Consider the following 23,548-nt stretch of genomic DNA (forward strand, 5'->3'; position numbering starts at 1 on the left):
CGGGGTCCCCCCCCGCGCTCTCGCGACGCCGCGCGCGCGCGCGCACGCGCCGCGGATGCCTTCGCGAAGCGCCTCAGACGCGCGATTCTTCCGCCGGAGAAAAGAGTCCCTGCTCCCCTCCCCGGCTCCCCCTCACAGCCGCCCGCCGGCGGGACCCTCACCGGGCGGCGGGGGGAGAACCGGGAGGGGAGGACCGCCTCCAGCCGCCGGCGGCCTCCGCCCCTCCTCACACGGGGCTTTGTCCCCTGGCGGAGGCGCTGAGGGGAGGCGGTGAGGCGGCTCTTCGCTGAGGGGCGCTCGCGCCGCCTCGCCGGCGCTTCTTCCCCTCCTACCCCCCCTCCCCGATCCCCCCCGGGAGCCGCCGGCCGCCGGCTGCCTCCCGCCCCCCCCCCCCCTCCCTTTTTTTTTTGTTTTATTTTCTTCTATTTTCCCCCCCCCCCCCCCTCCCGGGCGGCGGCCCCCCGCCTACCCCCCCCCCCTCCACCCCCAACCTCCCCTCAGCCTTCCCTCGCCCGTCATGGCGACATGAGGAGCCCGCCGGCCGCCGCCGCCGCCCCGGGCATGGGCCCCGCACGGTGCTGAAGCGCCGCGGAGGAGCCCCGGCGCCGCCGCCCCGTCATGGGGTGCTGATGGCCGGGCCCCGCCGGGCACCCCGCCGCCGCGCAGGGGAGGTGAGAGCCGGGCGGGCACGGGGGGAGGGGGGGGTGCGAGGGCTGCGCGCACGGCATCGCTGTCCAGCGCTGGCATTATAAACGTTTTGATTTGTGATTACAAACGCGCAAAGCATCCTGCGAGCGGTGCTTTGTGCGTCCGCGCGGGTGCGGTGCCCGGCGGTGCCGGTGCTGGTCCCCCAACTGTGACTTTCTGGTCATAGTGAAGATTTGGAATCACAGAATGTTACGGGGGTGGAATAGACCTTGAAGATCTAGTTCCAAGCCCCCCTGTCATGGGCAGGACACCTCCACTAGACCAGGTTGCTCCAAGCCCCGTCCAGTCTGGTTTTGAACAGTGCCAGGGATGGAGCAGCCGCAGCCTGCCTTGGACAACCTGTTCGGTGTCTCACCACCCTGACAGGGAAAAATTTCTTCCCGATATCTAACCTGAATTTCCCCTCTTTCAATCTGTACCTATTACTCCTTGTTCTGTCACTTCAGTACCTGATGAAGTCTCTCTCCGGCTTCCCTGTAGGCCCCTTGGTTTTGTTCTGTTCTCTTCATGTACTTCATTTGCAGAGATTAAGTTTCCTTGAAGGAAGAGCAACGTTACCTTCTGTAAATCCATCTTCAAAGGGGTGTTCCATAAATTCATTTCAGGGGTCAGCTGAAAGGGGCGAGATTGCCGTGGGTTGTTTCGTGCCTGTGGTAAAAAGAGAGCAGACTGGCAAAAAAAAAATCCTCCTGAAAACTGAACGCAGGAAAACCTGTTCCCATATCCTCCCCTTTTGACCCTGTGAAGGAGGGAAAAAGGAACAATCCCTCATTTTCCTGCTCTTAAAAATAAGGCTGTTAAAAGGCAGATTGTTTCAAGCCTGAATTTAAAAATGCTTTTCAGCATCAGCCTTTGTCTGCTCCCAAACATTCTTTCCATAGTGCGCTGCAACAGCCTGTGCATGGCACAGCCCCTTTTTGAGACAGAAGGGTGAGATTTTTTTATTAACCAAAATACTAAAACTGACCAAGATGCGTGTGGTCCTGATACACTCTGGAAAGGAGAGCGTCTCCCCTTTTCCATGCAGAGGTGACAGCTTTGATTGTGCCCCCCAACTCTGCCCCACTGCAGGTACATCTGGAGCCCAGGTTACCCAAGGTGAGGCTGGAGTTTGTCTTCCAAAAAGCAAATCACGGCATCTTTTCCTTGTCTCGAGGGTTTGATTTTGGATCCCTGCAAATGAATCAGTTTTGTTTTTCAAATAGCTTGGCTGGCTCTCGTCTGTGCCTACACAGACCTTGGTGTGGGGTGTGGGAAGCTGATGTTTTGGCTTCTCCCCAGCAGGAACTGAACTTTCACATGGTGTACATATACATATACTTTTCATTATCCTTCACCCTGATGCAGAGCTCGCGTATAGTTTGATGTGGCAGAACCGACCTTAGATGCTCCTTTTAATGTGTCCAATCTGTACTTCCAAATCGTGTGCTTTGTTTACTCTGGGACCCTACTTAAAAATACTGATGTTAACTGGTAAGAGCCTTGCTGTGGTGGGACCATAAAAGGTTCTCCTTGGTGGATGCCAGGCTTTCCCCTTGTTCCATGTCTGGGGTGTCCTGGGGCTGCAGCCCATGGACATACACTTATCAGTTTAAATAGAGGTCAGTCCAGGCGTGAGGCTGTTCGATGCCACTGCCTTTGCTCGTGTCACTGCCCCGGGAGAAGCTTTTTGGTGGACAAAGTGTTGAGAGCCTTTTAAAGCTTGGAGCATGTCCCCTGTAATTACAGTCCCTTACCTTTTCCGTTCCAACTCTGGAGCAGCGTCCGTGTGGTAAAAGGTGCTCTCCCCTCGGGGCCTGGTGGAAGATGCTTCCCCTTGCACACCTGCAGCCATTGAGTGGTTAAAGCATTAATTACTTTTGACCTCCTGCTGAACTGGATTTTTGGGAGCACTTACATTCACAGGTCTAATCTCTGTGTTTTTATGAGATGAGGTTCAGCACAGCTGTCACGCTGATGGAAATGAGCCATCTGAACTGGGTGATGGAAGGGATAGATAAGCAGCCTGCAGTTTGTTTCAAACAGATTTTAAAAAGGCTGGGCAGGACCTCAAGAAAATTAGACATCATATTTTGACTGCCAAATTATAACCCTTAGGACTCCGCTGCCCAAGCAGGGAGCAAACTGTGAGTGAAGACCTGTATCTCCAGATGGTGTGAAATGTGGGATCTGAGTTCCTCCCCTGCAGCATGTAGAATGGGTGTCTAGAGCTAACCTGCCCAGGAAGGTGCCAATTTGTGCCTTTTTTACTTTGCTCCAGTGACTCTGGATGCAGGGGAGGTACTGACCAAAGAACCACCGGGGCACTCCAATGAAGCAGCAGGAAATTCAGGCTTGCCATCAAGGAGGTGGATTTCAAGGGGGATTCTGGTTCACTAAGAATAGTTTCTTTGAGAATTCAGCACAATAATAGTTGTTTTCAAAGGCCAAACAAGCACAGTGAAGTCATTGAGGTGGAAGGAAATGTCAGGTGTCTCCTGTCTCAGTACGGAGCAGATGTGGTCTGACATTTTCCCTTCCTGTGTGTTTGCTAACTGCAAATATTACCAACACTGATTTATTAATCATAATGGCTATTTGCACTTGCTATGCCATAAACTCATGTAAAAGCTCACTCAGGAGTGACATGTTACTGCAGATAGTCTGTATTGCTCATCAGCCCAGACATCAAACATTTTCTTTACCGAGGTGATGGGAGGTGCTGGATGAACCCATCTACCAGAGGCTTTTGTGCCTTTTTGGTGGTATTTTGCTGTATACCTCAAGGTCCTGTTTCTTGGCTGGGGTAGCTCTTGACTACAGTGGTGTGTCAGACAAGAACTTGGCTCCTAAAAGCTTCAGCCCTTACTTTTTTAACAATTTGCACTGTAAACCTTCAGTTTAAGCACTCCTAACTGTGGCCATGCAACTACAGAGCCTGCAACTGCTGTAGTAATACCCTGAGCATCAGAGCCAGCTTAGCCTGCATTTGTGAGAGCCCTGCAAGTGTGTGTTTGTGCAGTGACAGGAGCAAGGCAGGATTCACACAGCTCATCTGTGGATGAGCAGCGGGAACACTCTGACTGCCATTGCACCCTGCCGCAGACACACCGCTTCCTTCCCCTTTATCCATACCCCCGCCTCCCGGAGTTCCTTTCCCTGGCTTCATTTATTTTAGGCTGGGGACTGTTTTTAGGCTGTCCAGAACCACGGATATCAAAGCTGTTACATTCATGCTCGGAAGGCAAGAGAGATAAATACAGAGGGAAGAGCCAGGGTTGTGCCTGTGCCATCCTATTTTTGCGGACAATTGGAATTATATCCTTTTCTGTATTGTCTCAACAAGAGACTAATTAGTCAGCAAGCTTGAGCTCCTGGAGGATAATTAAGCTTTATAACTGTGGGTTCTCTTTGGTCGATGAGAAAGAGAAGACAGTACCCTCAGAGCCCAAGAATGCTGCTCTGCAGCTACTGTGCTGTACCTCATAATTGATCTATTGTTTCAACAGCAGATAATTCCTCATTTCCTCATAATTATCTCTTTTTACTGCCTCACACTGTATCCTGATATTAGCTGTAATCACTGATAATTTACCCTGAAGCCAATCAGAATCTGCAAAGCAAAATATTGGCCTTGGTGAGCACTTAGGCTTTCAGACCAAATTCCCTTTTGTTGTTGTCAAGAGGAATCAAGCCATTGTAGTCAGACATTTTTTGGAAGTGGGTGTTGAACTGGGTATAAACTTGTTTGGTTTTATGGCTGTTCATTGATGTTAATGACTGACTACTGCCAAAAGACAAAAAGAGCCATTGCTGAGTCCTGTCTCTGTGTTTTTGCCCACAGAGGCATTGTATTTATTTGGTTTCAGGGGATTATATTACTCAAAAGGTGGTGCATGATGCTTTCAATTCCGAATGCCTGTTGGCCCTCGCCTGTAGAGAGTTGGCTTTTATGAGCTTGAAAGCCTCTGGCCCTATTTTATGAAATTACTGCTCACTCTCATACTTTGTGAGCTTGCTTTTCCTTGGAGTGACTTCCTTCAAGTTACTGTTGATTTCTACCTAGTTATATTGGTGGTGGGAGAAGTGAATCATGCTCTGCCTGTGTTGCTTTTAGGAGACTGGCAGTGAGACATTACATAATGCCAGGTTTGGTTTGCCCCTTTTTTTTCCTTTTAAAGCCTTCCTGCTCTGCTTTCAGCAATTGCTGCCTGAAGAACAGACGAGGTGCTCTCGGTGTACGTGTCACCCCAAGTCCTTTGTTCTCCAGCCCTGTCACTCCCATAGTACCTGCACTGCCATACCTGCTTTGAAGCCCTCTGTAAAATTTTGGTCAGGCATTCCAATGGCAGAGATACCTTTGCCTGGCTTGGCCAGGTGGATCCTATCACTCCCAAGCAGATGCTGCACCACAAGCAGGATTCTGTGGTTGTAGAACCTCAGACCCTTTCACCAAGACTGGTTGTGCAGCCAACTTGTGGCCAGCACTGAGGAGAACATCTCTAGGGCCTAAGAAGCCTTTGTCTGCCTCCCCTGGATCTCCATAGTCATTTAAATCACCACTGCAGTCACACACCACCTTCCTAGAGGTCTGGCCTGTTTTAGGGGCAGGTAGCTCATACTTTTTGCCCAAATGCACAGGTGGCTCCTCTTTAACAAGAGTGATGAGCCTGTTTTCTTGTTAAAAGCCTTTAGGTGGGGCACGAACTTTCCTTTTAGTGTCAGAAATCACCTGCTCCCACCCTTTCCCTTTTCCACACACTTACATGCTCCTTGAGGATGGAAGTGGACACTGCTTGCTTCTGTATTGCAGAGGGAGGCTGAGGCTCTCCAGGCTGCTGAGTCCCAGACAAGGTCCCATCCGTCTCCCATAAAACTCCTCTGCTGTTGTTGTGCAGCCTGCTCACTTCCTCCTAAAAACTCTTTGCTCCGTGCCACAGCTCCTGCAAGACAACAAATTTTCTGCAAGGGAGAGGCCAAACTGCCCCACAGTGTGCCACACCAAACCTGAGACTGGTTATACTGGAACAGGCCTACCTGAGTCCCTCCTTCCTTTGTCACATCCTGCAAAAAGTGGTGGTGCCTCGAGTTGCCCCTTATATAGACCTTGCCCAGGTGCTGCCAATGGGGTGCCTCACCCTCCCTGATTAGGGGGCAGCTGGTGATACTCTTTAGGAGCTGCTATGGCTCCCTCAGGCCCCTGGCCTGGTGGCTCTTCAACAGCAGCACCCTCAAATTTCTCAGAGGGTTCCCAGGTGTTCCCTTCTAATCCTGGATGTTGTCCCCAGAAGAGCCAGAGGGTCCCAAAGCAGAACCCAGAGGCTGCTATGTAAACCCTGGTTGGTCATCACTGGGAGCTGTGCTTATGGTGTACAGACAGTTTGGTACAGGGCCAGCCATGGCTTTCTTGGATTTATTTAGGCTGAAAAACCCCCATAAAAATAATAGGCATCATTTCAGCAAACGCTCGTTGTTCTTTGCTTTATTCCTGTCTGGTGCTTCAGTTCTGGACAAGGAGGTGGCACCACCTTTTCAGCATGTGACCACTAATTGTCCCCGCCCTTGATGTGACACCCCAGTGCACACAGTAAAGGCTCACATTCCTGACCTGGCAGCAGGGCTGTTCCCAAGCCTTGGGATCTGCTGCCGAACAATAGCAGGGCCCATTCCTACCAAAATCAGTCCTTTGGCTGATTTTAATAAGCGTTGTGAGGAGTTTACATCTTCTTTTGATTTTTAGGTTCAAATAAACCAAAATCTCGCAGCAGAACTCATTAAAATGTATTGAGTTTCATCTCCTCTTTGCATCAAACACATCCGTTGTGCAGCTGGAGCTGCTCTCCCAGGGCTGCATTCCGACTTTACCTTTTATCCACAGTGTGCTCGATATGTTTCCACACGCTGCCCCAGAAGGGAGGGGAGCTGTGATTCAAGCAGCTTGTTTGCATCACTCGGGAGCTGTGGCACGGAACATTTAAGCCATTACTGACCAAAGGCCTTTCTGGGCAAAGGCTGCTTGAATGGACTCATCTTGGCAGTTGTTAGGCAGAAAGGGAATGCAGACCTCCTCCCCTCCTGGCATTTCCAAACAGAGCCGTTAGTTCGGGCATGGGTCTGGAATCATGCCCATCCTGCCAGGAGGGAAGAATGGTGACATTGTCTGAAAGTTCAGTCAGGAGTTCATCTTCTACCTTGTTTTTTAAAAGGCCCTACTTTGGAAAATACCATTTTAGCTTCCCTTAAACAGTAAACCCCTGGTGTCAGTCACGAGGCTGGTGGAACAAAGTAAAGCAAAGATTTGTTAGAACTAGTCCAGTTTGTGGTGCAGCCCTTTCCAGAGGGCTCCTGCTCCTCCTTCCTTGCTACTAAATGGACCCTGGGATTTCTGTTTCAAAATGGACTTAAAACTCCTGCCTTCCCTCCCATCAAAACATTGCTCTGCCTTCTCTTTTTGCTGTTGCCGACCCGTGGTTTTAGCTGGCAGGTTCCTTTAAGATGTTTGGAAAAATTCATCCATTTGGAAAACCAGTACTAAAATGAGGTCAGCTTTATTTGCACTCCCAGGAAAAATCTGGTTGGAGGAAAAGAAGTGGCGAGCATATGATGTACGTGAGCGACGCTGCCAAAATATCTCACAGGCTTGCCTTTGTAGCAGGCTGTGGGAGTGAGCGCGGGGTGAGTCACACAGACAAGTGGCAAGGGCCCTCTCCAGCTCCCAGCCTCCATGAAATTACCTCTTCCCGAATTTAGGCTTAGGCACAACTCAGACGTGCTGCTGGCTGAAGGTGCAGTATCCCCTGCGGGCCTGGGGCTCGTTTAGGTCTGACACATTCCAGGCTGCTTCACTACAGGGCAAGGAAAGAGTTAAGCTGAGAGAAAGCCCCGGGTACTAAAATTAACAATCCATCCCAGCCCCCCGCCCACAGCTTTGAAATTTCTAATCACAACTTGCAGTTAGAGGATTTCTTCTAGCAGTAGGTTTGGATCCTTTGAAATCACAGATGGCTGGCTGGAGCTCCGAGGAATTCAGTCTCCTCCTCTCTTCCTTCTGCTTCGCCTTCCTCCCCCCCCCCCCCCCGCCCAGAAAAATCTGTTTGCAGGTCATCTGTAAGATTTTATTGTTGCTTGCTACAGCTGAAGCAGATTTGGCTGCTGGTTGACAAAGGTCTTCAGAAATTGGTGGTTGAGCTCCACTGGAATTACCCCTCGTGTTCAGAATACCCACCTGGACCGCTGTTGTTAATGTTTCCAAATTGAGCTGTGTTAAAAAAGCAAACAAACAGCCACCCCAAACAAACAAAAAAAACAACCCACAACCAAAACCAAAGAGGTTTCCCTTACTGCCCTGGATGTATTGGCACAGCTGAATTGCAGCTGAAGGCACGAAGATCAGGAACTGTGTTAGGAGCTTGTTCTGCCAGTGAATAATACATTCCTGTGACGGCATCCTTTGTCTGCAGGAGGCACTTTTTATTGTCAGTGCAAGTGATTACAAAGCCTAAAAATAAAAAAACCCTCCTATTTTGCATCCTACACAAACGCATCCCCAAAACCGTAAAGTGTTTCTGTCCAGAGAGCCATCTGCCCCAATTCCTGCAGAAACTGCTCTTGGAAACCATAGCCTGCAGCACTTTGCAGCCTAAAATTTCTCCCAGGGAAACTGAAAAGTGTTTCTTTTAGTAAAGTTAGCTATAAACATGGACCAAAGAGAGATCTTTATGAGGTGGATTACATTCTATGGACCAAGTCAGGCTATTTTTAATGGATAAGCAGGTGATTTTTAGTGGCTCTCACAAGTGAAAACCTCACACCAAAGTTTTGACTCTCAAATTTCAGTGCAAGATTTGACCTGCAGCTTGTGACCTCACAGGAGACGTCAAAGCCAGTGCCTTGACTTGGCTCACTTCTCCTTTATTAACTTCCAAACTGCTCTTTAAGGAGTTTCAGCTGAGCCACTTGACCTTCCAGTGCAGATTAAGAAACCATAGGCACTGTGTAAGCAGTGGTTTAAAAACTCCCAAAGTGACCACAGGGAAAAAAAAGCCAAACAAAAAGCCACCACCGTGGAGCTAAAGTTTAATTTTAAATCAGGGAAACAGAAGCAGAAAGCTGGGGTGGGTTAGTTCATGGTGGCTGTCCCAGCTTGGGCAGCTCCTCCAGCCGTGGGTCTCAGAAAAACAAGGGAAGCTTTTGGCTGGAGCACCCTCCTGCTGTTCTCTGGGAGGTGCTGCCACACTGACAGGGATCTGTGCTGCTAATGTTGCTTTTCTGCACTGCTCAGGTTTTATCATCCTGCCCTGAGCAGAGAGAAGAGACTCCGGTCCCTCTGTGATCGTCACACGACTTCCCTGTGCTGGATTTTGGGAAGCTGTGTCCATCCTCCCATTTCTCATCCTCTGGGATCCCGCTCTGCCGTGCCTCCCTTGTGTTTTGGGAAGCCTGCATACATGTGCTGGCATTTTTTCCAAATGGCATGCATGTATCTGATGGAGAGCTGTGTAAATGGAGATGTAAACTGGATTCAGCCCGGGGGTGTTTGGCTGGTTGCCTGGCCCTGCTCTCTGTGCTGGAAAAGCCTGTGCACCGCTCTTGCTCCAAGGGAAACTTTCAAGCACGTCAGTCCTCTTCTTTTTTCCCTTACAAAGGTTATAAGGCCTCAGCCCTCAATTGAATTACGTCCCTAGTTCAGAAAGGAAAGGTTATTTTCCCCTCTCTTTTCCCCTCGGCAGCTCAAGAGGAGCTGGCAGCGCTGCTCAGTGGTATGTCAGGGTGCTCCAGGAACACCCACTGACTGGCCCAGGCAGCACAGGGACAACCTCCAGAGGGATCAGGATGACTAAAAGTGCTTTTCTGGGCTCAGAGGCCTCTGAAACTCATTTGTGTTGTAAATACAGTGGGAATGTTTGCCAGTCACCGCAGAAAAAAGCAGTGCCTGAGGATGCTCACTTTGGCCTGATATTTTTCCTGTGTTTTCTCCAATAGTGGCTAATTACTCTCTTCCTGCAAAACCAAGAAAAGACTATCAATATTTTATATTAGGAGACATGGTTGGGCTAAATATAGTTCCTGCTTTTTTCCTAATGAATGTGCAGCCAGGAGCTCCTGGTCTCCTCACTCTCAGTACTCAGCACTGGGCCCAGCTTTGGCCTCTGTGCTGGCTTGGCTGAGCTGTGGCTCTGGTCCTGACCTGGTCCTGTTTCTCCAGGCACATATTTCACCTGGTGCAGCTCTCGGCTCTTCTCCAGGTGTGTCCTGAGAGGCTGTAGCTGACTGGTGGATGTGACCCAGGTAGCATTACCGGGGATGTAACAGCTGGCAACCTGCAGGCTCAGTTAAATAATAAATAAATAAATAGGTAAATGACCCATCATCAGCCCTGCACAGGCCTGGAGAAATCCCTTTTCAGGGCTCTGGACTTGCAAGGTGGTAAGGGGTCCCCCAGCTCTGCCCCTCTCTGCCGAAGGGAACAACATATTTCACCTGTTCCTTGTAATTTGAACTGCTCTTTTCCATCAGTGCCATGCTCATTTCCCAGGGCTTTACCCCTCCTTTGGAAGTGCTGGTGGCTTTGGAGACCGTGGGGGATCTGGCCTTTGGGAACCTGCCCAGCTCATGGGAAAAACCTGTGGTGTCTGATGGGAGGATAATGAGATGCTCATGAATCCCCCGAGGGAAGGAGCTGAGGGAGGCTGTGAATGCGCATCCCTGTTTCCCATTGGCCCCATTTACAGTGAGTGTCCTGGGGATCAGCCCCAGGTTTAAAAAAGAAATGCAAAAATTACTAAATGCACGTAAATAACGTAAGGTTGGAGGTTCTGGAGTTTTGCTTCCCCAGGCAGAGTATCCCCCTGGGCAAGGGAGGAACTTCTAATAGGGATTTTTCAGCCCACACTGGCCCTTTGGGGGTTGGTGGGAAGTGATTGTGAGACACACTGCAGACCTTTTGGAGCCCTGCTCGGGAATCCTGGATTCAAGGTGTTCCCTCTAGCTGGAAAACCTTGGGTCGTTCCATTGATACCTGGAAACCTTGTGTAGGGGTATGCCTACCCAGTACAGCCTCTCCCTTGTTCATGGAGAAGCATTTGTTTTATAAAAATCTAAAATAAAAGGAGGTTTTTTTCAGGACTGAGGGCCTTGACGTTTATTTGCCACTTAAAACCTGATGGGCTTTAAGTGGTACTGGAGTGTGGTTTTATACCTGGTGCAGGATATGTGAATGAAGAACAATATTTGTTCCTTATCAGTCTTTAAGGTTTCCCTTAGCTCTGGGAAAGCGCCTTGAATCTGCATTTGTTCAGAGCTTGCTGAAATCCCCTCTGTATTTGCTGTGCAGCTCCTCCCTGTCTCATGGATTTGCCAGCAGCCTCTCCCACCTCTCAGTGCTGAGGTCAGAGAGCTCTTGCAGAAAACCTCAATGTGACAGGAATCTGCAGCCCACAGAGGGATTGGAGACCTGTGGGTGATTTTGGCCCAGCTTTGTCCAAATCTGAGCCACCTGGGTTGGGTTTCCGTGGGCAGGTTTGCCAAGCAGTGATCCCTGTGTGTCCCAGATGAGCCTGTTCCGTTTCCTGGAGCTGTAGTCCCCTTTGTGCTGCCTTTGGCTCAGTGTTTCATCAGGCTGTCTTTGGTTTTGCAGGTAGCTGTATCCAGCTGGGTGGCAGGTGGATCCAAGGGTTACCATGAAGTTTACAGGACCCCTGGAGAGCCAGAGGTTGTCTCTCCTTCTGGAGACGGCAATCTCTAGGGAAGCTCAAATGTGGAAAGCACATGTGCCGAAAATTCAGCCCAATCAGGTAATGTCTCTTCTTCACATCACTGATCTCAGCAAAGGCAGGAGGCTGTCCTGGGTGTGTTGGTATGGGAACTACTGGAGGTGTTTTCAGGAGGGGTTACCTTTACCTGGGAATTGGCCTCTCCAGGAAGGGATTCCCCCTTTATTTGAGGGGCACACCTGCCCCCGGGGGCGCAGAACACCCTGCGCAGCACACATGGGTACATCTCTGAAAGCACATACAGACGTTGTCTTAATTGTCTTAATTAAATTAATTTTACCAAGTGTGTGGTTTATTAGTGCCCATTTCTACTGGGCACCAACTTCACAACAGTTCTTAAAAGCAGCTCCATTTCTTGGACTAGTTCATTAATAACAGTGTTGATCTGACTTGGGAAAGGCACTGCTCCAGGAAGAACCCCACTGACTCCAGCAGGGCTATTTATGGAGCAGGGTGCAAGCTCGTGTCAAGGGAACCAGAGCCAGGCGCTGGCCTGTTCCAGTTAGGAATGTTCTCATAGGACTGGAGGAAAATTCGGAGTGGAAGGGACCGCAGGGGCTCCATAGTCCAAGCCCCTGCTCGACTTGTGCAGCAGGGAGGTTGGAGCAGCTGCTCACGGCCTCGCCCAGCCTGAGCTGGGCCTGTGCTCCTTTGGAAGGAGGTGCGTGTCTCACATGTGCACCCAGAGGCACCTCTGCGCTCCACAGAGGTCTGTTCAAAACAAAATGTGAAATGTGGGGATGGTTGTCACAGGGTTTCTGCTCCTTTGGTGCTGGGTTGGGCTGAAACAACCACACTGAGGACTCAGATCCCGTCTTGCTGTTGTTACGCCACATGAAACGTTTATACAGGTAGGTCAGCTGTTGTCAGAGCTAATCCCTGTGCTGTTTGTTTTTTCTGTCTGGCAAACAAGAAACTGCTGCTGTTGGAGCATATACATTTTTAAGGGCCTCAGTATTACTTTTGTTAATCCACATTGTGGTTTCCAAATGAGTGACATGGTTGTCAGAGGTGTGAAGCATATGTAGCTGTGGCTGTCTTGGGCCACATACAGTTTAAGCCTCTGGCTTATGGTAAACCAGGCTGTCGCTCCCTGCTGGCAGTATTCCTGGGGTGATTATAATGTAGGGAGATAAGATTAGAGGATAAGAGAGTGTAACCACACCAGAGTCATGGGGGAAGATTTCACAGGGACAAGGCACTTGCGTTTCTGCCTTGGTGAAGGTGGCTCAGAAACCACCACCTACCTGCCTTAGGCAGACCTCGCAGCGATCCCTGTTCTGTGCTTGTCCCTAAGGGTTTCTGCTCCTGGAATTGCCACCCCCAAAACTCTGTTGTCTTGGTGTCACCTTTTTCTTCCTGTTTTCCCCCGTGTCAGTTCAGACATGGACATTAGTGCTGTGCTACTGAATGTTTTCTGGCAGTAAGGAATCACTACATTGGAGCGAGAGCTCCGTGTGTGAGATGTAGGAAGGTCAGATGGAGAGGAAGCAAAGACACAGCTGCTGCTGGGGGGGAATCCAGACTTGCGAGGCCACAGGGCAGCTGAGAACACTGTGTGGAATCACAGGTTTCTCTCTGTTCCTGAGGTTCAAGACACCCAGCTTTTCCAACTGTTCCGTGTGTCCCCAGCATTCAGTTTGGCGATGGTGCTCAGTGTGAATTACCCCATTTTCTGTAAAATCTGGAAGGTGGTCAGATTCCCCAACAGCCACTGCCTTCTGAAAGCAGCTGCAGCAGCCGAAAACCTCACTTGCACGACACTTGTTTATTTGCCATGACACTCGGGAAATGTGCAGTCTTCTGTGGATCAGATCTGGCACCCCGGAGCGTGTGGAACTTTCCATTCCCTGCTGCGAGGGTGGGCTGACTGCACAAAGGTTTAATGAGCTCACCTGGTTTGCCAGGCACAGACGTGAGTGCGTCTGCAGAGATCTGAACAGCCTGACTGGAGACACACTGAGGGTATTTTGCAGGAGGAAACTTTCAGTTTTGACTCTTGAGGAGACATTTTTGGTTCTAATGTTTAAAACCGGAACAAATGCAGTTTCTAAATATGTGTCAGTTGAGACCTTTGAAAGGAAGAAACAAACCCATAGTTACAGAAACAGGAAGACTTTCCATTTTTAGGACGGTGCAAAGTCTCTTGGGGACTTTGTTCCTGGTAGTTTAATATATGTGATTTTTGTGTTTCCTTAGTACTTTTTGTCTGAAAACTCTCATCCCCTACTTTAAATGCAGGCCAGTGCTCCGGGTATGTGCAACATAGCAAAGCCAGATCTCACAAGGGCTTTTCAGCCTGAAAAAACAGATGGGCTGAGTCTGGAACCTCCTCATGCTTCTGAATGGATTTGGTCTTTTTCTTCCTTTTTTTCCCTTCTAGTTTCCCCCACCACTTGAGTTATACAAGATGCAGGTGACATTCTGAAGTCTTCATGGGATTAAGGCTAGAAATCAAGCTGTAAAGCCTGGTCAGAGGTTGATTTTTGCATGTTACAGAATAACTTTGCAGCACAGAGATGTGTGAGCCAAGAGTTTTGGGGCTTTTTTTTATAGAAACAGTGTCACTTGTGTCATGCCTGCTTTCTTTCCTGTTCTGGCTCATTCTTCCTGTCTTCCCACTTGTTCTCTGGACCTCTTGAGGAGTCAGAATATCTCAGTTTATTTCCAGTCCTAATAAAGGTCACCTGCTCACTCCCCAGGAGGCCACACAGAAACAAACAGGGGAAAGGGCAAAACACCTGTCTGGGACAGCAGACGTGAAGGAAAACATTATCAGGTGAGGTGTTTTTCTTAGATGGGGCAGCAATAAAACTGAGTCATGTTTGAGTTCACAGATAATGTTTATTTTAGCCTGCATATTCCAGAAGTCTCGGGGCATTCCTAGAGGTGATCTGCGCCCACGTTATGTCCCCTGACCCTCCTATCTGGTGCAGAGGGGACACACACAGAAAGTACCTCTGGACCAGGCAGGAACTCTGGGCTTTCCAGCCCAGAGGGACTTTCTCACTTTCAGCCACCGAGTGTCTCACTGCTCCTTTTAGTTTCAATTAACTAAGGAACAGTGACCTCGCTGCTTAATTAATGTTACTGTGCTGCATTTTCTTACTTTTGTTCTGAGGGTGGCACAGGGACACCTCCAAGGGAGGGGAATAGAGCCCGATACTTCGTGTGGGAGGCTCCTTGCCCTGTGTGGAAGCAGAAACAGCAGCAGGGCTTGTGGGTGCGGGGGGGACCAGGTCCCACTCCTGTCTGTCTCTTACACTGAGCTCACTCAACCTTCCCTGCTCTGTCTGTGTGAGGGAATTCCCCCCTGCCTCCTGCTCCCTCATTTGCAGTTTGGGACTGGAGTAGACCCTTTCTGTAGGATGATGTTAAAAAGAGCTGGAGACTCACCTCCTTTCCTTTGCTTCTTCAGGTAGTTCTTAAGGAGCCAGTTTAATTTTGGAGCCTTCCTTGTGCTGCACACACACCGAGCTGAGGGTGTTTGCAGTTGTTCCTTCCCATCACAGGGCCACGGGGCTTTAGGGTCATTTGGTTTAATTTTACATCTTACACACGCTTAGGGTTTGGGTCAAGCACCTTTTCCCTTCCCACGGCCAGGACAGGCCTCATAGGTACCGAGTGTGTAGTTTGTGTTACAGCCTGGCTGGTAAAGATCACTCTGGGGCTGAAATGGGGCCTTTTGGCCTCAGGGCAGATCTCAGGAGGGCTGAGGATGAGAGGCAGTCTTACCCTTCCCACCCATGCTGTTTTTAGGAGAAGGCCTAACCTTTTGCTTTGGCAGGCACAGGGAAAACAGCATCGAGCCAGGGCAGACACTGCCAGGAGCCGTGGAAGCCGATGCCCATTTCTGCCGGGATCGAGCAGGAATGGGATTTTCCAGGGATGGAAGGGGCAGGGCTGTGGTGGTGTTGAAATGCCCCCATGCTGCTGAGGCAGGGCCCTCCCTCCCCAGCCAGAAGCGCCACAGGCACCATTTTCACCGCCTCCTCAGCCCATTTTTCTCCACAGGTACACCCTCAGTCCCTGTTCTGTGTCTGGAACAGCTTTAGCAGAGCATTTAATAAACTCTCCTGCTGTGTGGTGTGTTCACTGTGCTCCCAGCACACCCCTTGAACTGGCATTCCTGGGAGGAGTGCAGGGCACTGCTGGCAGCGAGTGTCCTGCCCCGGGGGGGGCTCATCAACAGTTTTAGAAACAACCATATTTTTTGGAATTGAGAAAATGGCAGGTACTTTTTATTGAAGCATTGAGTGGCAGCTGAGAGCAGAAGCCCATCTCGATCACCAGACAGTTCTGGTGACGCCAGGGCACCATCAGGGCTTGGAACAGTAGGCAGGCCCTTGTTCTCAGGGCACTCCTGGTACAGCAGCACTGGGACTGGTGTACTTTTCCCAAGGGAACTGGGGGACAGGTGTGAGCAGCAGTCACCAGCTGTGCCCCTGTCCCACAGCCCAGAATCCAGCCCTGTGGCTGGAGCCCTGCCACATTCCCCACCCCTTCTGTCCCACCAGGAAGGGAGCTCAGTGCAGAGTAAAGATGTCACACTGCCAGTACCATAGCATGGGGTGACACTGGTGTTCCCAGGGAGGCCCCTCTGCGATTACAGCTCTGCCTTCACCTGGGCTGGACTCCAAGGCAGGAGGGGCAGCAAGCCCGGGTAGAAAGCAAGTTACTATCCGTGGAAGGTACACAGTAGGTGTTTGGGTGGTAGACAGAGCCTGAAGTATTGGATTTGCATCTCTGTGGGGTGGTTTTATTTTAAATTTCTGCTGCTTCACTCTCCTGGTGTTGCTGGGAGGGCAGTAAGAGCCCAGCTGTTTGTGCTTCTGGATACATCCTTGCTAATCATCCCCAATAATCCCCACTGGAGTGAGACCAGGCAGTTCCTTGGATGACGTGAAAGGCTCTGGAAAAGCTGTAAATATTTCTGAACTAAGTCACGCTGAAGGATTTGATGTCAATGGCTGAACTGTACATGCGGTTGAAATTTAGCTGTTGTCCAAACAGATCGATGGGGAGGACAGGGGCCAAAAACTTAAACCGCACACCAAACCTAAAGCGCAGGTGAAATTGTACCTGCTCCACCCCAATTCTCAGTTAACTGAGCCACTAAAAGCCTGCTGGCAATTTTCTTTATTTTAACATACGCTGAGCTAAAAAAATCTCCATAATTTGAAGAAAAAATAAACCTTTCCTCTCAAAACTTCAACTGGGTCCCTCCCCTCTGGGCTGGTTTTGTTCCAGCTGGGCATTCCTGTGCATCCACATGGTTCTGAGGAGGTTAAAAAAAGAATAAACCTCTGGGAGCTAAGCTGGAGCTGAGCCTGTCAGTGTATGAGAAACTACAAGACATCCTTCTTCTTATCCCCACTGTACAGCGACACTGGAGTGAGGTTTGGGGTTCCTGTAAGGAAAGCTTGCTTTTCCAGGGCAGGTTTTTGGGATGAGGTAAGTAACTGCAGGAACAAAGTGGTGATTGAGGCTGGCTCGAGGCTCCCCTTGCCAAAGGAGGCTTTGTTCCAGTGCAGAGTGACTCCTGCAGAGGTAAAACCTTTGGTGTTTCAGGACTTGCTCAGCCCGTGTATAGGAACAGTTTGTTTTTCTCTCCCCCAGGATGTAGCCATTTCTCCAAGGCAGAGGGATGAGGTCATCCAGTGGCTGGCCAAGCTCAAGTACCAGTTCCACCTTTACCCAGAAACGCTTGCCCTGGCCATCAGCCTCCTGGACAGGTTTTTAGCTGCAGTAAAGGTAAATATTTGTGGATCCTTAAACTGGAATAGATTCCTACCCCCTGCTCAGCTGTTGGTGTGTGCAGTCTGACGGAAACTCTTCCGTCCCCCCTGGTGCTCACACCCCTTCCTTGCTCCCCGTGGATAGGCTGGCACCTGCTGCTCCAGAGCCTCATCTGGGGTGGGCTCTGAGATACCAAGACCCCAGTCTCACCCTGAACAGACTCAAGGTAAAGGCAGTGCCCATGAACTGTTATAACACTTGGAACCCAACGCCCAGCACCCTCGGACAGAAGTGTTGGGAAGGTCTCTGCTCACCTCGATTTTGTGGGTGTTTTAACTACATTCACCTCATGTGTACCACTTGGATTGCCAGGAGCACCTGCTAGCAGGGAACCAGCTGGAGAAAAAGTTTGAGGTTTGGGCCTGGCAAGTGGGCTGGTGCAGGGAAATGGAAAAAAAAAAGGGAGGGGAAGAATATAGAGCCAGGGGCCACTGTTGTTCTGGGAGCAGTTCCCTGCCTGCCTGCTCTACAGCCAGGCTGATGGACTTGCAGCTTTAGGCTGATGTCCAGCAGGTGTGAAGGAGACAGGGAAGCACACACAGGTCAGGCTTCTGTGTGACACACGTCCCCTCCTGTGGTGCTCAACCCACTGTGTATTCCCCAACAGCAGAATAGAAGAACCCCCTTGTTTTTAAGGCTATTCCACCATAGAAACTGCTTAAAAAGGGAGTAAGAAAACAGCATGTGGGCTCCTTGCAAGGGAGACCTGCTGTTCCTCTGGCCCTTTGAGTTACCTGGGCTGTGCTTGGGCTGTGGTTTTGTACCTGCCAAGTGACTGAACAAACTCTGCTCCAGCCTGGAATCCCTGGCCTGGAGCTGTGAGGTCAGGCTTTGGGAAGTTCATCTCTTACTGTGTTTGCTCAGCTACCATTCTGTGCTTGGCAAATCCCTGTCTCACCTGCACGTGTCTGATCTCACCACCAGCACGTTGGGTAAGCTGTATCCCTTAGGAGAGGGAAGCAGGAGCATGATGCATTCCCAGCCTGTGCCCTTGCACTCCAACGTGACTGAGTTTGGTAGAACACAACTGACATCATTCATTAACCCACCCTTTAAACATTAATAAATATTGCTCATGTTTTCATACAAGCCATGGAAGGTCTTATTTTTAAGGAGATTCCAAAGCAGCTGAGTTACTGAAATGCTGAGATGGGAAAGATTTAAGTCCTTCAGCAGCCAATGCCCTCAAGGACAGTTTTTCTTTCAGTAAGTTGGAGCAGCCAAGGAGTGTGTACAGAAAGCATGGGAATACAAGTCAGGAGCCCTCTGTGTGCTTGAGGCAGCGAGCAGGGATTGGGAAAGGGGCTTAGCCTGCATGAGCATCATGCTCTGTGCTCCTTCCCCCAGCTCTCCTCTCCCATAAAGCTCTCATTCCTCTGATGCAGCTCCTGTTTTTTTTATCAGGTGCTTTCCCATCTCCAGGAACACAGTTTGGGATTGCTGGGAGTGGCTGTGACCCACAGCCAGCAGTGTTGGTGTGTGTCACTGCCCAGCACTCGTTAGCCCTCAGCAGGGCCCAGTTCTGGTCCTGCCCTAAGGGATTTCATTCTCAGACACCTGAGTGCACAAGTGCAGGTTGTGAGTGGATTTTCAGGTTTGCTGCAGGATTTTCACTTACCTTTGCTTTCAGCATCTCCAGCTGTCCCAAAGTTAAGGAACAGCCTCTTCCTTTCCCTGCCCGTGGCCACTGTGGAGGAGGGGACCATGTCCAGTGGTTGTTACACTGATGGTGGGAGTGAAGCCCTTTGTAAAAACAGTCACACAGACTGAGCTCACAGACAGACCCCTCTCCCATCCAAATTTCATTTACCTTGCCTGAACCATCTCCCTGTGGAAGGGACTGGCTCTCCTCCGCTAATCCCTGGGCCACAGTTTTGGGAACTGTGCTGCAAAACAACCAAGTGGTGTTTTTCCAAGTTACACTTCCCTAGGCAAGACAGTCCTCCTTCCCATTTCTGCTGCAGGGCCTGAGCCCGAGCTCTTTCCACTCCAGTGCTGCCCGTTCCAATCACGGGGCTGCCAGATCAGATCTCTGCTCGGCCTGATGTCACGGAGCATGGATTTGTGCTTGGCACAGCCTGTCACCGCCAGGGCATAGTTAAGAGGTCAGCCTGCTGATCCACATGGAGACCCTGGGGCTTGGGATGTCCAAGCAGAAGGATCAGGGCATCATTTCTGCATCATGCTGACACAGAGACTTCTCTGCTCTTCTGTCCTGCAGGCCCGTCCAAAGTACCTCAACTGTATTGCAATCAGCTGCTTCTTCCTCGCTGCAAAGACCATTGAGGAAGATGAGGTAACTCTGTTCTTCCTGCCTTGCCATTGTCGGAGTATCTGTCCTTCCAGTCCTGCCTTTGCTTGCACACAGTGGCTGACACTTGCCAGGGCAGGAATGAGGCATTTGGTAGGATTTCTCTAACAATCCGTTCTTTTTTTGTGTTGGCTTTTGCAGAGGATTCCAGTACTGAAGGTGTTGGCTCGGGATAGCTTCTGTGGTTGTTCTCCAGCTGAAATTCGCAGAATGGAGAAGATCATCCTGGATAAACTGAACTGGGATCTTCACATGGCAACGCCACTGGATTTCCTTCATATTGTAAGTAAGGGGCTACTCATGGTCTTTCAGGTATCGGTCAGCACAAATAATGCGTTGAGAAGCACCTACACAAAAATTCTACCTGTAGGGGAGCAAAGACCTTGGGATGTTTGTAATTCCTCTGTACAAGCACTTTCTGAATGAAAAAGCCTTGCCAGAGAAGCCGGGCAGGTCCCACTAGAAGGGCTGCACCAAGCTTTGGTGGGTTCAACGTGCTGGGTTTTTCCCCCTGGTGTGGAAATTCCTCCAAGGTTAAGCTGGAGGATGCCAGTGTGCCCGAGCCATCTCACAAGGCGTTCCTAAGGTCGGTGCCTCCAGCTGCCTCCTGTCCTTGTCTCCCCACAGTTCCATGCCATGGCAGTGTCCAGCAGGCCGCAGCTCCTGGCTCTGCTGCCCACGCTGAGCCCGTCACAGCACGTGGCAGCGCTCACCAAGCAGCTGCTGCACTGCATGGCCTGTTTCCAGCTGCTGCAGTTCAAGGGCTCCATGCTGGCACTGGCCATCGTCAGCCTGGAGCTGGAGAAGCTGCTCCCCGACTGGCTGGCTCTCATCATCGAGCTGCTCCAGAAGGCACAGGTGAGGGGCGGGGAGGGACCGCGGACACACCCTGCTCAGTGCTCCTGCCAGCCAGGGCTTTGGGATCCCTGACTGCCAATGGCTGCCTGCTGGTGCATTTGTGTGGGGATGGCTGGGCTCCAGCCTGGAGGAACAATTCTCCATCCTGACCACATGCAGTGGGTGACAGAGGTGGGAGCCATGTGCCCTCACAAACACAGAGTCCTGCTGCACCAGGGAGAAGATAACACACTAGTGCAAAATTCCTAGTCAGTGGTTCAGGCATTCATTCCCAGCATACTGACAAGTACTGGAAAGGCTCTGGTAGTGGTATCTTTTAAGCTTTTTCCTTACCACTATTCCCACGAGGTGTAAGAAGGAGCGGGGGCTGTATTGCAGAAGGTCATCGTGGTAGGGGTGCTGTACCTCTTCCTCCTCCTGCATGGCTGGGTGGTGCTGTTGGAGCTCGTGCCCTCTCCTCACCACAAGGCCGGTACCTTTGCTTGTCTTCCCCCTCCAGATGGACAGCTCGCAGCTGATCCACTGCCGGGAGCTCGTGGCACATCACCTTTCCACTGTGCAGCCTTCTCTGCTGCCCAACTCTGTATATGTCTACAGTCCCCTCCAGCAGACCCTGGTGACCTGTAACAGAGGAGCGTTCCACCGCCAGCCCTCCTCTGTCCCAGGGCCGGGTCTCTCCAAGGACAACGGCCGGCCAGAAGCGCCAGTCACAGGTACAGCCGCGCTCTACCAGCGCCGTCCCGCCCCCGCCGGCGGCTGCAAACAGGCCTCCGCCAAGCGCAAGGTGGAAGAGATGGAAGTGGACGACTTCTACGACGGGATCAAGCGTCTCTACAACGAGGACCTCACCCCGGAGGTCGTGGCCCTGGAGAACATGGGCTCTGTTTGCGGCGCCGACGTCTCGCGGCAGGAGGGCAGCGTGTCCCCTTGCCCGCCCCTGCAGCCGGTGTCTGTCATGTAGCTGCGAGTGCCACCACCCGCTCCAGGAGCCCCGCCGGACCCGGCAGCCCGTGTCCTCAGTGGGGGGAGAAGGGGCCATACCTTGTCAGGCTGAACTGAAGGGAGCCAAAAAAAAAAAAAAACCCAGGAAAAAAAAAATCCCAACCCCTTTTGAATTTTATTTCTTGTGCGGCTAATTATAGTTCCACTATTTAAGCACTTAAAAACACAAAAAAGTATAAAAATCTAAAAAAAGACCCAAAAACCAACCAAAAAAAAAAAGTAGCAAAAACCTGTTCCTTTCTAGTGTTGTCAGTTCCACTGTTTTTCTGCTCCTGTGTGTTGTAACCCATTCTCCACATCTGAGAGCTCACATCAACCCTGCAGAGCTGTTCCAGGTTTCCCAGCCAACTAACACCTCTCTGATCCCATTCCGACCTGCTCCTTGCTCCCCTTCTGCTTGTTCCTCTTTTTAATTCTCAGCCAGTCTTGTGCTTGACGTTCTGTCCTGCCCCACAGCTTTTTCTTTTGCCCTTCTAAACAGAAAATCTCTTTTCTTTTGTTAATACTTGGGTGTTTAAATGTGATAATACTGCAAAACTGGATTTAAACAAAAGGTTTTAAACAAAACCCCAAACCAATTCTCGCAAGCTGCTCCACACTTCAGTAATGCCCACAGGAGTGTGAAGGTGCGCTGGAAGAACACCAGGGCAGCTGACCCTGGTGCTCTGCCTCACACAGAGACTTCTCCAGTTACACCGGTTTGCCTCTCCCAATACAGAGAGCAGTTACTGCATTTTCTAGCACTAGAACCAAAACGGTATTTTTTTCTTGTTTGCACCGAGAAATGTTGCACTCAGTGTAAATTTTCACCAATGCTTTACCCTCTCCATGAAGTGTAAGCTTTGAATTGTGCAGAGCCTGGTTTTGCCCACACTTTTCCCAGCACTGCTGGGTGAGGTGCCGGGGTGGCTGTGGACGCCTGAGGTTTGGAATGTGTGTCCCTGTCAGTCACAAAACCAAAACAAAAGACCCTGATCCTCGAGTTTTGTGTTCATGTAACTTCTAACCAAGAGCCAGACCTTTAAACCCGTCTCGTCCCTGTGACACCCCGTTCTCAGAATGCCCTGTCCCGACTGTACGCTCTCTCCACAGCCCTGAGGAAGGTATCGTATCTGGAGCCATTGTACTGATGAAAGCCTTCTGGTAGCAATAAAGAAAGTTGTCCTGGATTCCCAGTCTGGTGTTGTGCTTTTCATCCGAGACCTGGATCAGTTTTACCCAGATGCTGCCAGGGAGTTGCTCTGTGCCAGACAGCTGACAAAGTGCCTTGAAGTGCCTTCAGGGGTGCTGGGCAGAGTCACCAACGTGAACTTGTTGCCTCCAGCAGTTCTGGCTTTAGCCCCAGCTCTGGTGCTCCTCACTCCTGGCTCTTCCCTTTCCAGGCCGAGTGCATGGCTGGAACACTGCTCCATCTCCCATCCTGCCCTGTGCCTTCCAAGGTGCCATCTTCTTGTTGTGCACAGACCACCACAAGAGCCTTCCCACAGGTTCCAACTCTTCCTGCTTGTGTCCTGAAAAACCCCTCCCCAGGCCATATTTCTCAGAGGGGGGTGTGTCTTCCTTCCCTTCCAGCCCTTCCTGCCATCCTTATGCTATTTCCAGACCCTGACCTTCTCATCCAGTGGCTTGGTTTTCTCCAGCCAGGCTGCTGTGCAGTCCTCTGGGGGTGTCAGCAGCACAGCCCCAGCAAGGCACCCTGTCACTGCAGAAGAGCCCCAGCTCCGATGCTCTCTGCTTCCAGCTCACCTTTTCCAGTTAACTTACACTGGCTTCCCTCCCAGGTTGAAGGGCACGTTCCCCCTTGCCCCACTGGCACATCAGCACACAGGCACTTGTGAGGATCACAGCCCAATCCCACCACAGGGTCACCGCCCAGAACCCTTCCCAGCCCCCCTGTGCTGCCCGGAGCCGCACAAGCCACAGCACTGACTCGGCAAGCTCCTGGGAGGCAAAACCCTGCAGAGGCAGGACTCGGTCTCCCTCACTGCCAAGTGAGTGCTTTCCTGCTCCCAGCCCCAAACACAAGCACCCCCCAGCCCCAGTGAGTTGCAGAGACAGACAGACACTTTATTTTGCTGGCACTATGCACAAGCCCACACCAATGATCTTGTACCAGACA

At 50.8% G+C, this 23,548-nt stretch overlaps 1 protein-coding gene across 1 annotated transcript; it reads left to right on the forward strand.

Moving 5' to 3' along the window:
* The first annotated feature begins 385 nt into the window (after positions 1 to 385).
* Positions 386 to 22,598, forward strand: CCNI (cyclin I). The gene is made up of 7 exons (XM_027698514.1): positions 386 to 671; positions 11,324 to 11,480; positions 17,079 to 17,213; positions 19,480 to 19,554; positions 19,711 to 19,851; positions 20,197 to 20,427; positions 20,927 to 22,598. The coding sequence occupies exons 2-7, from the start codon at positions 11,367 to 11,369 to the stop codon at positions 21,386 to 21,388; spliced, it is 1,158 nt and encodes a 385-aa protein (XP_027554315.1). The 5' UTR covers positions 386 to 671; positions 11,324 to 11,366; the 3' UTR covers positions 21,389 to 22,598.
* Positions 22,599 to 23,548: the final 950 nt, after the last annotated feature.

Source organism: Neopelma chrysocephalum, unplaced genomic scaffold, assembly GCF_003984885.1.
Source record: "Neopelma chrysocephalum unplaced genomic scaffold, ASM398488v2 Primary Assembly neopelma1_128, whole genome shotgun sequence".
Taxonomy (NCBI): Eukaryota; Metazoa; Chordata; class Aves; order Passeriformes; family Pipridae; genus Neopelma; species Neopelma chrysocephalum.